Here is a 15557-nt window from a genome sequence, read left to right as displayed (position 1 = left end):
CATATTAAGTATACGCTATCTCGTCGAAAGTATAGCAATCTTATTAGAACAACATCGGTCCTGTGGTAGACCAATTCATCTTCGAACAGCCTATAATCTTTCAACATCACGTAGATACGTTTGGCAGAAGCATGCCACACTTCAATGTTTTGTTTACTCGCAGGCCAGGTGACTTGCCTGTCAACAGCTTTACTCGCAGGCTGCAAACTAACTCTCCTAGTAGAGTTACCGCGAGATAAGTCTAGGACTCATTTTTTTTTTTCTTTCTTTCATAATTCTTTTCTCAGCTTGGAATAAGTAAGTGCTGGTCTGTACTAAAATGCATCCCGGCCGTTCAAAGAAAGAACACTAGCAGAATGTCATGCTTAGAAGCAAATTCGACTATCGACGTTATCAATCGAATTGGAAGTTATCTGTATAAGAAAAAAATCCGTTTACCATTGAAAACTAAATTCAAGAAGCTAAGGATATACTCAAGACTGGAAATTACCGAAAACATTTTTGTTTGCATCTTGATAGACAATAAAATACGGTAAATTCACTTTATTATCGCCTTTGAAAAGACATTGTAAAGAATTTCGTAGAATAATAGAAGCCTTTATTGTAAACTTCTTAAATAACAATTTTGACGCGGAAAATTTTATATAAGGTGAGATGTCTTACTTAGCAGGCTCGAAAGCTAAAGACTTATATGATTACAAGCGATTAAAATACCCAGCTGTATTACACAATGTCTGGCTAAATGCGACTTCTCCGCATGGAAAATTATGAAAGTTCAACACCTTTAAGACTCACAATTGCTTCCTTTGAAAAAGAATGATAACCTGCAAGTTCAAGGTTATCCGCCCGGGCGTTTATGAAATTAATCGGGGAAACCATGAGAACTCACATCGATCGTGGGCGGCGAAACTTTTCGGAGGCTATGGAGCTCTCGCCCGAGAAGAACGTTAAATGTGAGTTGTATTCAGTCGTTGTCAGTTTCGGAGTGTTGTACAAAATCTTGTAAGTAATCTCGCTTTCCCTTTCTATTTTTTGTTACTTTTCGTATTGTTGTATTTTCGGTTTATTTAAGTTTAAGTTTGTATTTATTAATTTCTATATTTGTTATTTTGGTTTTAAGGGAATCGTTAGAATCAAAGACGAATTTCAAAACGTACAGGAGTGTTGTTTACACCATCGGTTTTTTTGTCCTTGTGGCTACATTTTTTTAATTTTCTTCGATTCTTAACGACATTCACTCTTAACAACATATTTTACAAAATTTAAATAACGGTACATCTCTTAATATTTAATGACTTACCTCCAGCTTATAACGATGCTCATTTTTGCTTCATTCAGCCAACCAATCACAACAGTAGACAGCTCTTTGTTTATGTTGCCAATGAGAATTAAGATATTATTAGCTAACTGATAATTACTGGCCAAAGTAAAACCTACGTAGGTGGAAACTAATTCACGAACGAGTTAAAAGTTGTCACTTATGTTTTACAGTTGTAAACCACAAACATATCGTTTTCTTTGAAACTTGGCAATTTACCGACCTTCCTCGTGTTAGGGATGAATCATGCCTACCGTTTCCTCTCAATGCGTTTTCATCTTGCTGTCCTCTCTGATAACAAGGGCTAATTGTTCTTCAGGTTAGATGCTAGATCTTAATTAACTGAATAATTCTTAATTCTAATGTTTGAAGACATACATGTAGGTGCTTTCTTTTAGGTGCGGTTTAGAGACAAGTTATAAAGAAATGCCAAAGGATAATCCCTTACCTACGAGGGAAATGTTTTGTTTTCTGTTAATTTTGACAGGGAAATTATCAATGCTATTTACTCAGACAAACATCGTTAGAATCTCTCGGAGTCCCTCGGCGGGCTCTCTTAATACCCGTTTCAATGCATGACGGAGATTAAGGGAATTAGGAAAGTATTGTAAATCCTTTTTCTAGTTCAAAGAAGCCTGCTACCCACCAAAGCATGTATACTGTACGGTTTCTACTACAAGTGTTTCGCCGTTTCGTTAGTGTGAGAGTCTCTGTATAAAAGAATGCACGGGTTAGATCCTCGCTAACTGCTTGATAACATTAATATTTAACTTTTAAAACGTCAAACAAATATTTAAAGGCAGTTGAACTATTACGAAAAAATATTTCAATATAATACACTGAAGAAGATTCCCTTTTCGACGAGGTTTGTTTTCTTCTAAAATCTCTTCTCTTAGCAAACTCTCAGACAAAAAAATCTTACTTTACATGGCGTGCCGGACGAGTTCTTTTGAAACATGCAATGCTGACGCTTGATTGAGACCTCCGATGTGTAAGCAACTATTAATATCTTTATAAAGCGGAATGAGTATTACAGAAGCTGCCGGGTACCGCTGCAGTTTCGCTTACAAATGATTCACAGTTATAAGGATTGACAATTGGAATAAAGTACTTCTGCCAAACGAAACAAGAAGGAGGCCACTCTCGCTCAGATTCTTGACTTTCGTTTAAGGAGATAGTCCATATTAAGTATAGACTATCTCGTCGAAAGTATAGCAATCTTATTAGAACAACCTTGGTCCTGTGGTAGACCAATTCATCTTTGAGCAGCCTATAATCTTTCAACATCACGTAGATACGTTTAGCAGAAGCATGCCACACTTCAATGTTTTGTTTACTCGCAGGCCAGGTGACTTGCCTGTCAACAGCTTTACTCGCAGGCTGCAAACTAACTCTCCTAGTAGAGTTACCGCGAGAAAAGTCTAGGATTCATTTTTTTTCTTTCTTTCTTAATTCTTTTCTCGGCTTGGAATAAGTAAGTGCTGGTCTGTACTAAAATGCATCCCGGCCGTTCAAAGAAAAAACACTGGAAGAATGTTATGCTTAGAAGCAAATTCGACTATCGACGTTATCAATCGAATTGGAAGTTATCTGTATAAGAAAAAAATCCGTTTACCATTGAAAACTAAATTCAAGAAGCTAAGGATATACTCAAGACTGGAAATTACCGAAAAACATTTTTGTTTGCATCTTGATAGACAATAAAATACGGTAAATTCACTTTATTGTCGCCTTTGAAAAGACATTATAAAGAATTTCGTAGAATAATAGAAGCCTTTATTGTAAACTTCTTAAATAATAATTTTGACGCGGAAAATTTTATATAAGGTGAGATGTCTTACTTGGCAGGCTCGAAAGCTATAGACTTATATGATTACAAGCGATTAAAATACCCAGCCGTATTATACAATGTCTGGCTAAATGCGACTTCTCCGCATGGAAAATTATCAAAGTTCAACACCTTTAAGACTCACAATTGCTTCCTTTGAAAAAGAATGATAACCTGCAAGTTTAAGGTTATCCGCCCGGGCGTTTATGAAATTAATCGGGAAAACCATAAGAACTCACATCGATCGTGGGCGGCGAAACGTTTAAGAGGCTATGGAGCTCTCGCCCGAGAAGAACTTTAAATGCGAATGTGATACTGCTTTCAGAGTTGATTATAAGTTGAGAGAAGACTAAGAACCGACTCTGAACAAATTGTTAAGTCTCACCAAGGGATAACGATAGAAAGAAGCCATACTGAACTATATCGATTTCCGAGAGTGCACTTAAAAGGGCTATAATCTGGCAAATAATGGGTGTAGTACCAGAAAACGGTTTATCGTTTTTTTTAACGCAGTGGGATTGTGAAATTCTAATCATAAGTTTCGTAGGGCCTTGGTTGCCGCTCAGCATAGAATTCAAACCTGTTTGGCCTACATTCCGGCGAAATTTAGGCGAAACACGTGCCACGGTTTGTGTGAAAGCCATCGGGACGACTGACTTTGTAATTTCCTCGAAACTATGAGAGGAACGTTGAATACAAATTTGACAGTGATGAAAGGGTTGATTATAAGTTGAGAGAAGATTAAGAACCCGACTCTGACCAAATTTTAAGGTCGGCGCTGAGGGATAACGCTGAAAATAACCATGGCGGTACATTAGTCTTCACCCCCGATGAGATAAATTGACAAAAAGAAAGTTATTAACATCACCTGTAACACTTGATATTGCTATCACATTGTACCAATTCGTTTTCATGACGTCTCTTGATATTTAATGAATTGTCACCAGTAAAAACATTCATTTTGTTTTATTTAAATTACCGGTCAGAAAACTGGACAGTTCTTTTCTAAACGAGAATTGAAACATTATCAGTGATAATGATTGGCTAAGTTTAACCTACGTAAGTGGGAAAAGTATTTACATACGAACAAGTCTAACTATATGTTTCGCAACTGTAAACCACGAATGCATTTGCTTTTTACATGTCAATTGGAAAAGTGACTATTTTCCGATTTTGCTCGTGTTGCCGGGGCATCGATCATGCCTTCGATTTTCCTATATTGTGTTTTCTTCGCTTTGTCTTCTCTGATAACAAGAGCCAATTGTTCTTCAGGTGAGATTCGAAATCTTCAGTTGGCAAATGCTTGATAATGTTTGAAGACAGTTGTTACGTTCGGCTGAAAACTTTCAGATCACGTAATATAGAAATTAGTAGCACATTTTCGTTGTTATTATTCTTGTCTGTTGAATCCGTGGGGTCTCGGAGTTCCTCTGTGGGCTCATGTAGTTTATACCTGTTTAAGAGCGTGCGGCAGATCAATTGAATTAAGACTAGCATTGTTATCGCTATTTCTAGTTCAAAGAAGTCTGCTACATACCCAAGCATGCGTATTGTATGGTTTCTGTAACACGTAATCCACCGTTTGTATGAGAAAAAAGTATCTTGTGAACCTGATAACATTCAACTTTTAAGAAGTCAAACGAATGTTTAAAGACAGGCCGGGTAAAGTGTTTTACATTGCATTTATTTATAATTCGCTAAAGAAGTCAACCTCAGGATAAGGATATCATATCCTAGCGTCAACCTCAGGATAAGGCTGGTAAGCAAACATGAGCGTGCATTGTGCAGGTTGTTGTTTTTAAATTTAGGTCTTTTTCTGACCAAGGTGATATCCAGCTCCTTTCAATATATCAGAAGTTTATACGTACGAGAACTGGGAGAACATCATAATTTTTGTGAGTAGTTTTTGTCACGGACTGGTGTCAGAAGTGAGCAACGACAAGCTTCGAGCTTGTACGTGTATTATCTAAATTATCCGTTGTTATAATTACGATTAAACAAGAAAAAGAACGATACGAATGTGTTCAGCATTGTGATCAGAACGCGGGTTGTACCACTGATTTTACCAATAGAGTTTGCTTGCAAGTCCAAGGGCGGCTTTGAGGGTGACGGATTGACGTGTGGAGGTATTCGCTGGAACCATTTCCTTCATGATCATGTGTGTTTGAAAATCGAAATGACAAAGTTTACATAATAATTTGTAATGCAGTTAAGGACTTAACATTGCAAGGACTTTGAAACGAATGCAAGCAACCAAATTAAGTAGCAAAGTGGAGCAGACTGGAAAGTTGGGTTGATTTTACTGAGGTCAGCTTCCATATATTTTTACTGTTGGGCGATTCAGCTTTACCGAGGGCCTTGTGGTAATGGGGAATATGTATATTCCATCGGGCTCCAAGCAGTTAAGAGTATGATTAAATCCAACCTGCGAATGCTAACCTTTGGTCTTTTAAGGGCAAAGTTAAAAGTACATGTGTCGTTAAAACTTTAACCGCATACAGTACTGGCGGCCGTCAAGGCTACCAAAATAACACGACGAAAAGGCTTTTTCTTTGAAGATAACAAAAATAAAGGAACTGTTAAGGTTTTTTGGCCTACTTTAATACGTATGCAAAGAATTCTTGGCTTAACTTAACGAAAGAACAAGCTATTTTGTCAAGATTGGCACCACTATCATATCCTGCTCAACGACACGCGGTAAACGTGTAACCAGAAGTAGGAAGTTTGGGCGACATATTTAAAGCTCACCAGGAAAATAAACTGTTACACATTTTTGATTTGTTACTATCTGTTATATTTTCGGCATTTCAAATGTAACCAATGGGTCAAGAGGTCCTACTAAACTGTCCCTACTGTACATAAGACGTCAAGAAAGTAAAGCCGCACAGATCGCCGAATGCTGACTAGCTTAATTAAATTTCTAAAACTCCGGCCGTATGAAATTCTATTCAGAATTTTTGTCTCCTACGTTGCTTTTAAATAGACATCAACGAATGCCAATCTCTAGCAGATGCTTGCCACAAAGATGCGTATTGCAGCAACTATCATGGCGGCTATAACTGTACTTGTGTGTCCGGATACTCTGGTAATGGCACGGTATGTATAGGTAGGTATCATGTGTGGTATAAAGTAAAACAGTAGTTGTGTGCGTTTTCGCCCCAACAATAGGCACACTCATCGTGTGTTGATCTGTAGGCCTAACTAAGCCTAACTAGGTCATTTTTTAGGGGTGAATTCTTCTTCATCCTGTGAACCTGTACATATGCTGTATTCCAATTTTTTTTTCTCAGCTCCAGAGAAATGCCAAGCTCAACTGGACCTCATCTTTTTACTCGACGCATCGGGGAGTGTTGGAGAATACAACTACGTTAAAGAAAAAGAATTCATTAAGATTGTGACAAGCAGGTATGAACTAGGGACAACCAGCCAAGCTGCTGTTATTGCATTTCGTACTAACGCTTGCAACGCAGTCCCGCTGGGCTCGAAGAACACAACGTTATCGTTTGCTTTGGCGGTGGACGATATCCCGTATGACAGAGGGGTCACCCGTATAGACCTCGCACTTCGTCTAGCCTATGATGAGTATTTTTCATCAGAAGACTGGAACGAACCTCAGAAACTAGTGATATTGTTGACTGATGGGATACAAAGTCGATGGCGCAATATGTATCCACGTTACATTCCAATAGAAAATACGGTACAGCTCCTTCGTTCCAAAGGAGTTCGTATCTATGCTGTTACTATTGGGAATAATACTGACATGACAGCGATGAGGAGTGTTACTGAGGAAGACGACGACATATTTCAAGTCACTGAATTCGACGATTTGGTAGCAAAGGCCGACTCAATATCCAAGACATCTTGTGTCGACGCTCGTGAGTTGTTTCCTTTTGTATATATCGATCATGCAAATAATTTACTTTTAAGGTTGTTCAGTTCTTGTGACACGAGAATACGCATAAGCCGAGCATAAGCATTAGAAAAGCAAGAACAGCAGCGATCTAATTATAAGTCCGGCATATGCACATAAAACGTCTGTAAACGCATTAAGTTGCTCGTTTTGTTGTCCTTACTACATCGCGACACAGGTAAGGGCAGAGATTAGAGCAAGAAGAGGATAAAGAGGAAGAAAAGAAGCAGAAGGAGGAGGAGCAGAAGAGGGAGGAGAAGTAGTATTAGCAGGATTAGCAGTAGTAGCAGCAGTAGCAAGAGGAGCAGGAGCTGGAGCACGATGAGAAGCAGTTGCCGGGAAAAGGGCGTGAACAGGAGTGGGAGAATGAGAAAGAGTGGTAGCAGGAATAGGAGAATAAGCGGAAGCTGGGAAACGAATATGAGCAGCATTAGGTGTACGAGAAAAACAGGAGGAGGAAAAAGAACAGGAGCAAGAGTAGGAGAAAGAGTATTTGAAAGGACAGAAACTTAAGCAGGAATAGGAGTGGGATTGTTAGCGGGTGCAGCTGGGAGTGTAGACGCGGTAGTAGAGCAGAAGCAGTGCAAGGAGCAGGAATAAAAGAGAAAATAGGAGCAGGAGCATGGGTAGGATAAAGAGCAGGGGCAGGAGCATACACAGCATCACAAACAGGCAAAAGCTTCTATATTTTTTTAAGTGAGCGATCGGACAACATGACCAACATGAGTGTGTACGTTCTTCTCTTGTCTGTGCTGATATTTGTACTCAGATGTGGGGCTGCTTTCCTCGCTATTCTATGCTTTTCTTTATGCCACTGGCAGCGAATGCCAAACCGTAGGCATTAATCAAATACAAATGGGTTAGGGGTTAACCGGTTTGTTTGATTTTAATAGAATATTATCAATCAATTAATTTAATCAATGAATTTTTAGCAAGCAACAGCAACCACAAAAGTACAGGTAAGTATAACCATATTCTTTTCGGGGACTTTTCCAATTAGACAAAATTATTTGTGCAGTTGTAATGAAAAAGAGAGCGTATTTTCATTAGTCTAAATGAATTATACACATGAGTTTGAGAGAATTTTAATATTGTGTATGGCTTACTTTTCGCTAGTCCAGACCCAAGGAATCGCGTTTTGTAGTATTGATCCAGAAATGACAAATTGTGAATTTCCATCGCATTGCGTCAACACGAGTACCGGTGTTTCGTGTATATGCAGCGATGGCTACGTTGGTGATCCACATCAGTGTGAAGGTGAGTGTTACTGGAATGGAATATACATGTTGTCGAAAGGACTACCAGAAAAACTATTTTGGACACCATCAGTTTGTTATTCGAGATTTCAATTGTCTTTTATGTACCTCCTCAAGCTCTTTTGTCCCCCTCAAGTTTTTGAGGTTTTGTACGAATTTGTTTCCAATTTAATGATAGTTTCAGTTTTTAGTTCCCCTGTCATCGGTTACTCTTCGCCTTATTTCAGACAAATTATATTCTTGTATTTCTTACATTAGCATGGTCTTAGTAGTTAGATTTGTACTGCAGTGAACGAGGCAATGGTGTTACTTTCTTTTGGCAGACATCTGACATTAAGTAAAGAGGGCAACATTTAATTCAGGGGGTGAAACAATATCTCCCGATGCTTTGATTCACGTACTTGAATTTTCTTGAATGGGCCATCCGGCCCCTGCAATTGCTGAATTTGGACTAAATTTTTGAACACCACCTGATGGCATACAAAACTGTTTATTTTATTTTTTTTTTTTATGATGATGAATTGGAAAATGTCGGCACCCTAAACTGAACTAGAACAAATACTTTTTTCTCAAACACTTCTTTTCAATTCCAAGACGTGAATGAATGTACCAATGGTTCACATGACTGCCCCGTCAATGCCTCCTGTGTCAACATCCCAGGCTCGTACAACTGTTCATGTAACCAGTCAGGATACAGTTATAACGGCAGCATGAGTGTAGGTATGTAAAGTCTGTATTTCCAATGCTTGAGCAGCGATACCTTTAACAGTGAAAGGTTTTCAAGGAAAGCAATTGCAAAAAAACAACATATAACTAAACGAAATAGGATAAAACAGCAAGCAGAGAGAGTCGAACTGTTTTAAATTAGTCAGACAAGCCTTGGAAAATGTACTTCTACTTCATTGCATTTCTGGTCTATATAATATGTAATTTAATCCGTCTGCTATAGTTAATAAAAATTTTCAGGTCAATTAAAATTAGTGAAATAATATTTCGGGGATCTTCGGGGTTAAAAAAGCTTATCCGTGCTTGCTGGATCTCCTACATTAATCAAGTATTATCTGATTTGTAATGTACTATAGAAGACGAATACAAAATGTCTCTGTACAAGATGTTTAAAAACCACTTTCTCGATTGCGAGTTGGGCACATCCCGCATTACAATAAGAAACGTATGGATTTGCCAACAAGATCAGCGAAATATTTTGATTCTGATAAGGCAACTTTGATTTAGTGTTGTACGTGTGATGTTGTCGCAATGGTGTGCGTGTTGCTTGGTAATTTATGACTACTTTTAATAATTGCAAACAATGCAATATTATGTCATGACAATCTCAGCAGGGCTAGAAAAAGATTTCTTCTCCTAGAAAAAAAATAAAACTTGCCGGTACATTACTAGCAGATTTAAAGTGAAAAGAAATGTTTGCCCTGACAGAATGCAAGCAATATCAACCCTCTATCCAATAACCGCGAATTCACAATATTATCTAGGTGTAGTCGTGTGGGTTTCCTTCAGATTAGCTTTATGTTCTTATGTTTGTTATGTTCATTCTTCCGCTATAACTAACAATAATTTCATTTACACGCGAATGTAGTGAAAGATCATATATTTGAATTGCGAAGAAAGAGGATCATCGCAGTTATACACACAACTTAAGCAGTTATGAAAGTAAGGCCTGAAAAAAAAAAAACTCACAAAGTCCTCAATTCCCAGTTGGCTTGATAGCTCAGTAGAGTACTGCAACGGTATCGAGAGGTCATGGGTTCGAATCCCATTCAGGCCTGAATTTTTCAGGCTTTAATTTCACAACTGCTTAAGTTGTTTGTATAACTACAATGATCAATCATGTCTTAGTAACTACATTTCTCAATATGAGTATCTCACATATCGGCAGAACTGTTCCTTGCAGTATATTGGATGTTCCTCAGTTTTAAACCTAGCTGCATCTGGTTTTATTCGCACAAGTGTCATGTAGCTCAGTGGAAGAACGTTCACCTATGTATGGAAAGATTTCATGTTGGACTGCTATTGGGAAAGTCAAGTCATTTCACAACCAGCTTGTGCTGACCCTGACTGAATAATCTCATCTCCCTTATATTTTCTACCAAGCTTTACATCCGGCATTTCTTTATGTTTAACATGTGACAGCGTGTCTGGTGGATTTTAGGGGTTTCCAATTTTTACTTAGTATACATAAAGCGCATTAAAAACACATTTACCAATATAGAAATTCCATTTAAACAGTTCCGCAATGAAAAGAGGCGAGTATTGGGGAAAAAAACTTTCGGATCATCAAGTTGTCTCATCTAACTTAACATGTTATTGCTGGTGATCAATTCTTTGAGCGTGTTTTGCATAAAGTGACTGTGATAAATTATTAATGCTAAGAAATAAATTACACGTCAGCGTATTTAACTTTGTGAAAATAGCAAGACTGTGCCTTCCGGAGGTAATCTCCGAACGAAATTCAAGGCTTACTACACCAAACTGAATTACTAAAAAGATTTTTGATAACACGCATACTGTATAACTCTATACAGAATGTAATTCCAAAACTGAGCTCAGTTAAAGCTAAAATTAAGTGATATCCAGACAAACGTCGAGATATTGGCTATTTAGTCATAAAGATAAGTCTTCAAATTAAACTTAAGGGGATTTTATTCGCTAGGTACTTCAGAAAAGCTCAAGCTGAGTTCAGTCTGAGATCTAAAATGTGGATCTTATTGTGTTAACGGAATATGTGTTTGTAACTTAACAGAATGCATGCCGACAGCAGGCACGCCACAGAAACTATTTAATGCTTTTTTTCAAAGGTTTCCTTTGCTCATTTCAAAGTAAAATTGTGTAGATGACATAATACTTTTCAAAAGACTTAGCTTTTTTGCTCACTATCGGGCTCAATATATTAACGTGTTTACAGTTTTTCGCGCCGCGTGGGTTGAGGTAATTTGGTAACCAGGTTCCATTAGGAAAATATCATTAATATTCGATGAACTGTATGACATTTAATTCCCTCGGCACACGCTGCAAAAACTCATCCTAGTTAAAGCCCTGTCCTTTACCACAATTTTATCAAATTTACCACCAAAATGTTTGTCTTCAACTTTTTGGTTCTTCTAACAAGCACAATATCAGGTATTTATTAACCCGTTCATTTTACAAATCGCATGACATCACGATGACATAAACGGAGATAACACAAATGGCAATTTTGCTTAATTTCGCTTCCAGCGTTATCATCAGAACTTTTACCAAGTAACGTTATCAGTTAGATTTACGATCCACTGTGAACTGATAACAAACAGTTTCTTTTGAAAACATTTTGTTGCTCGCATCCGATTGCATGTAGCTTCCGCAGATGTAGCACGGTAGAATTTTAGCATATGTCAAAGTTAAGTCTTAATTTTTAATATTTTTTTTTCATTTTTACAGTTTGCGGCTCTCTCGCTTACAGCCAAAACCAGGTATAATAAATGTGAACCACATACTTATAATAAGAATAGTCTATACTGTTTACAGCTCCTAAACAATATATCATGTGGAAATTCAACACACTAAAACGAAGAAAACCTAACCAGGTCATGAATATTACATTGGTAAATTATTCCGTCTTATAGAGTGATGGAAGAAAACTTGAACAGCAGTTGTTAATTTTTATACCCATTCTCAAGATCCATTCCTCTCCTCTTTGCATTAAGTGTTCTCCCATTCTTAAAAACTATTATTCGTTAAATAAGTATGAAAACAGGTTGACGACATATATCCTAATGTCGATCAAACAATGGACAGAATATTATCATTCTTTAAATCAACATTTGAAATCCTTTTATTAAAGGCGTTTATTCACGAACTTAGTTCGAACACAATTATTATTCGAATTTTAGTTTTGCCAGAAAAGTTAAGGGAAATTTTCTGCAATACGTAAAGGATCATAAGACGAAATAAACAGGGTAACGTTCAGCGAGAAAAGCAGTTTGAGTTATAAGACTTCGAATTAAAATTCTTCTTACGTAGTAGTCGCCTCTTTGTCAGCGTTTTGCAGTTGTTTAAGATGACAGTTGCAATCAGGATTGATTCCGAGTTAAGCTCGCTTTAAGTTTGGTAAGTGTAAGTTCTCGTCAGTTTTGATAGCTACCTACTTTGGTTGCAATGCACGGAACATTTAAAAATAAGACGGAACTATGCGGTCGTTGCAATTTTTCTTTCATCACTCTAATTTAAATGCAACAAATTTTTGTTTGCTATGGTGACGAGTTGTCAAGGCAGTGGTCTCGAACGCATTTTTAGATTACGAGAGTGTTCTTGTATACCATTCCATGACAGGGATCTACCCGTTTTTAGCCTGGTGCTCCTCCAATTCAAATCATGAAAAATTCCATTGAACTGGCCTGCTACATGGTTGTTGTTTTTGATTATAACCTTCGTTTCAACATAATTATTAGCAAGAGACGTAGGCTTACATCCCCAGCCAGAGATATCTGTTCGCACTTGAATTCATGAGCCATTTTTTTTTTATATAGTTCTGGTGCAACTTAACTGGAGTGGAAAGATGCGTTAGCAACGTAACTGAATGCAACTGTTCTTTACCAAACCAGATTTACTGTCCATCTAGCAACTCGTGCCAGGCCTCACAAACTTACAATGAGAGTTTGTGTCGGAGTAACGTAAGCTGCGCTGTAGGTGAGCCTAACATTCTGTTTGGTTTACTTGTCATGGATGACAAATATAACGTCAATTAAAGAATGACGGTAATTTCTACCGCCTTTTATCAGGAGCCATAATATTTATCTGATAAGGATCCCATGTTATTAAGGCAGTGCCACTTTTTCAGCCGCACCGGACTCCGAGCAGAGATTACAAGCTAAGTTGTACTGTCAATATTCCTATCATTTTAGAGCTAAGCTATGCACACCATGTTAATTTGAATGTTTTCTATCTCGTGTTCCCAGAGCCTACTACAGTGACTGTATCTTCTTCTTCATCATCATCATCATCTTCTTCTTCTTCTTCTGTACACGGTTCGACAGCTGCAGGTGGTGCAGGGTCCATAGGTAAGTATAACAACGACAAGAACTGAAGTGTATCGTGTTATATAAGGAAACCTTGATAACCTAAAGGTAGCCCGGGGCTGCGTTACACGTTAGCGCCCTGGCCTCCCCTCTCTGTCACGCAGCTGTGGCAGTCGCACGTGGCACGTTTTCTCGCTATAGGGTATTACATCAGTTGCACAGCTTGACATCAGCCACTACCATACCACACACACTTCCAATTGCCAAGCCTATCAAGGCTGACCAAAGAGGCACCATAAATGAAGAACTACACTTTACACTGTATTGGTTTTTCATCAGTAATTACAAAACAGCACTATACTCAAATAAAAATTGTATTTTCAGTGTCGACAGCTAGCTCTCTGGCGTCTGCGAGCTCGAGTAAAACAACTGATGGTCACGTGTCAATTACACCAGCTTCCACCACTTTCCATTCACTAGACACGGACTACACACCAATCATAATCAGCATTGCTGCTGGATTTGCGTGTTTTATTGTGTATGTCTGCTTTATGTGCATTGTTCATTCATGGTGGCTAAAGAGGAACAAGTTCACCGGGGTAAACAGCACACCTCTGAAGGACATAGAAAAGAGGAAGAGGAAAGAAGAGTTAAGAGAATTGAGACGGCAAAGAATAGGTAACAGTCAAGTTTCAAATTATTCTCTTTCTTGAGTATTTAATTTGCTAATTAGATATTTATCGTATTTTCGTAACAGAAAGAGAAGCAAGGGAGCCGTCAAAATTTGATATGGGATACAGAAAACCTCAAAAAGTGAACGAGCGCGCCTTGGCCAATTACGATTGGGCAAGAACTTCGTATTTACCAGGAATGCTCGAGCCCTCGAGCAGCCAGCCAAATCCCGCGGTAATCACTCCAAAACTCATCTGTGATGATGAAGACACTGATTTGGACAACCCAAATGAATTAGGCGATGAAAACAAGGGTTACGAATCAGGCCAGGAACACGAAGACGACACTCGCAAGTTAACAACACCAGCGTCTTTGTTCTCGCCAATTGAAGTGGAACCAAAAGAGCCAGTTATGGTTGAGCCAGAAATCTTTGAGAGCATGGAAGAGATCCCGCGCCCTCCCCCTGACGGGGATGTTGTAGACCGTGATTCGCATTCGCAGGATTATTTTAATATGATGGGGAGATTTTGAAAGACAATTTATCAGATCTGGTACGGGTCAATGAACCGAACCGGCTCTAAAAACATTGCCAGACAAATTAAATACTTAGAAAATAGTTATAACTTGAAATTTACAACAACTTGTTGTAAATGTGTGTTTTATCCCAGCATGTGCTAATTCAAATCAGTGTGGTTTATATGAAATATCCAAGTCTACAGAAGAGAAATTTTGTTTGAATCACTGAATTTTAATATTGCAACTGTGATTGACCTCAAGTAGACATTTCTTCGATTCAGTCTAAAGTTTTTCAAATAACGAGTATTAGCTGTAAACTAGACCCAAGACGCTCGCAAGATATTGTGAAGCTAAAATTTGGGAGGATACAACTGACAATCAAGTTAACCACGTATGTTTGAGTTTTGGAAGTAGATACAAATAGATAAACAACTGTAAACTTGATCTGTCGTGTTTTAATGAAGGCATGTTGGAAATATTTTCAGTATAGGATCATATAGTAACAGTTGAAATTATACAACTTACAATTAAGCAATACATTTCCCACTTAAGAGCAGCTTCGCCTAAATATCAACTAGACTTGGAAATAGCGAAAAAATCGAATTTCTTCAAACTCGCCCAGAATGAAGCCCTACGGGCACTAGTTACAAAAATATCGTTTTAAGTTTGATAAATCAAAAATTATTTTTTTCCGCAATTTTTTCGTTTCGATGCCCCAAATCGGCCAAAATCCATCGAAAATGAGCGGCATATTCAGACGCTCGTCAACTCAAAAGTAAAAATCTTCATTACAAACTGATTGCACGTCGTATTTGTACTTCCTTTTTTGTCTATTTAGAGCTAAATAGATCGTGATTTGATTAGAACTTAAATATTTGACGAATTTTCTAAATTAACGACCCAAGACAGCTTTACAAGAGGTCTACATTTAGCCTATTTTCAAATGCTAAAAAGGCGTTCTGGTACACGGCTTTTCCCAAAACGACTAGTTTGGTGTGAAAGAGCATTCTTTCTTCTTCAAATTAGTGAAATAAAATTTTTGGGTAAA

At 37.9% G+C, this 15557-nt stretch overlaps 1 protein-coding gene across 1 annotated transcript; it reads left to right on the top strand.

Moving 5' to 3' along the window:
• Nucleotides 1-1462: 1462 nt before the first annotated feature.
• LOC110053056 (uncharacterized) lies at nucleotides 1463-15235 on the top strand. The gene is made up of 10 exons (XM_089298116.1): nucleotides 1463-1637; nucleotides 6130-6252; nucleotides 6437-7021; nucleotides 8173-8313; nucleotides 8907-9032; nucleotides 11745-11776; nucleotides 12833-12992; nucleotides 13262-13363; nucleotides 13706-13999; nucleotides 14079-15235. The coding sequence occupies exons 1-10, from the start codon at nucleotides 1565-1567 to the stop codon at nucleotides 14522-14524; spliced, it is 2082 nt and encodes a 693-aa protein (XP_089154242.1). The 5' UTR covers nucleotides 1463-1564; the 3' UTR covers nucleotides 14525-15235.
• The last annotated feature ends 322 nt before the right edge of the window (nucleotides 15236-15557 follow it).

Source organism: Orbicella faveolata, unplaced genomic scaffold (assembly GCF_042242905.1).
Source record: "Orbicella faveolata isolate gen_17 unplaced genomic scaffold, um_ofav_v1 contig_3, whole genome shotgun sequence".
In the NCBI taxonomy this organism is placed as follows: domain Eukaryota; kingdom Metazoa; phylum Cnidaria; class Anthozoa; order Scleractinia; family Merulinidae; genus Orbicella; species Orbicella faveolata.
Note: the sequence above shows the minus strand (reverse complement) of the source record. Positions and strands in the feature narration are given on the sequence as shown.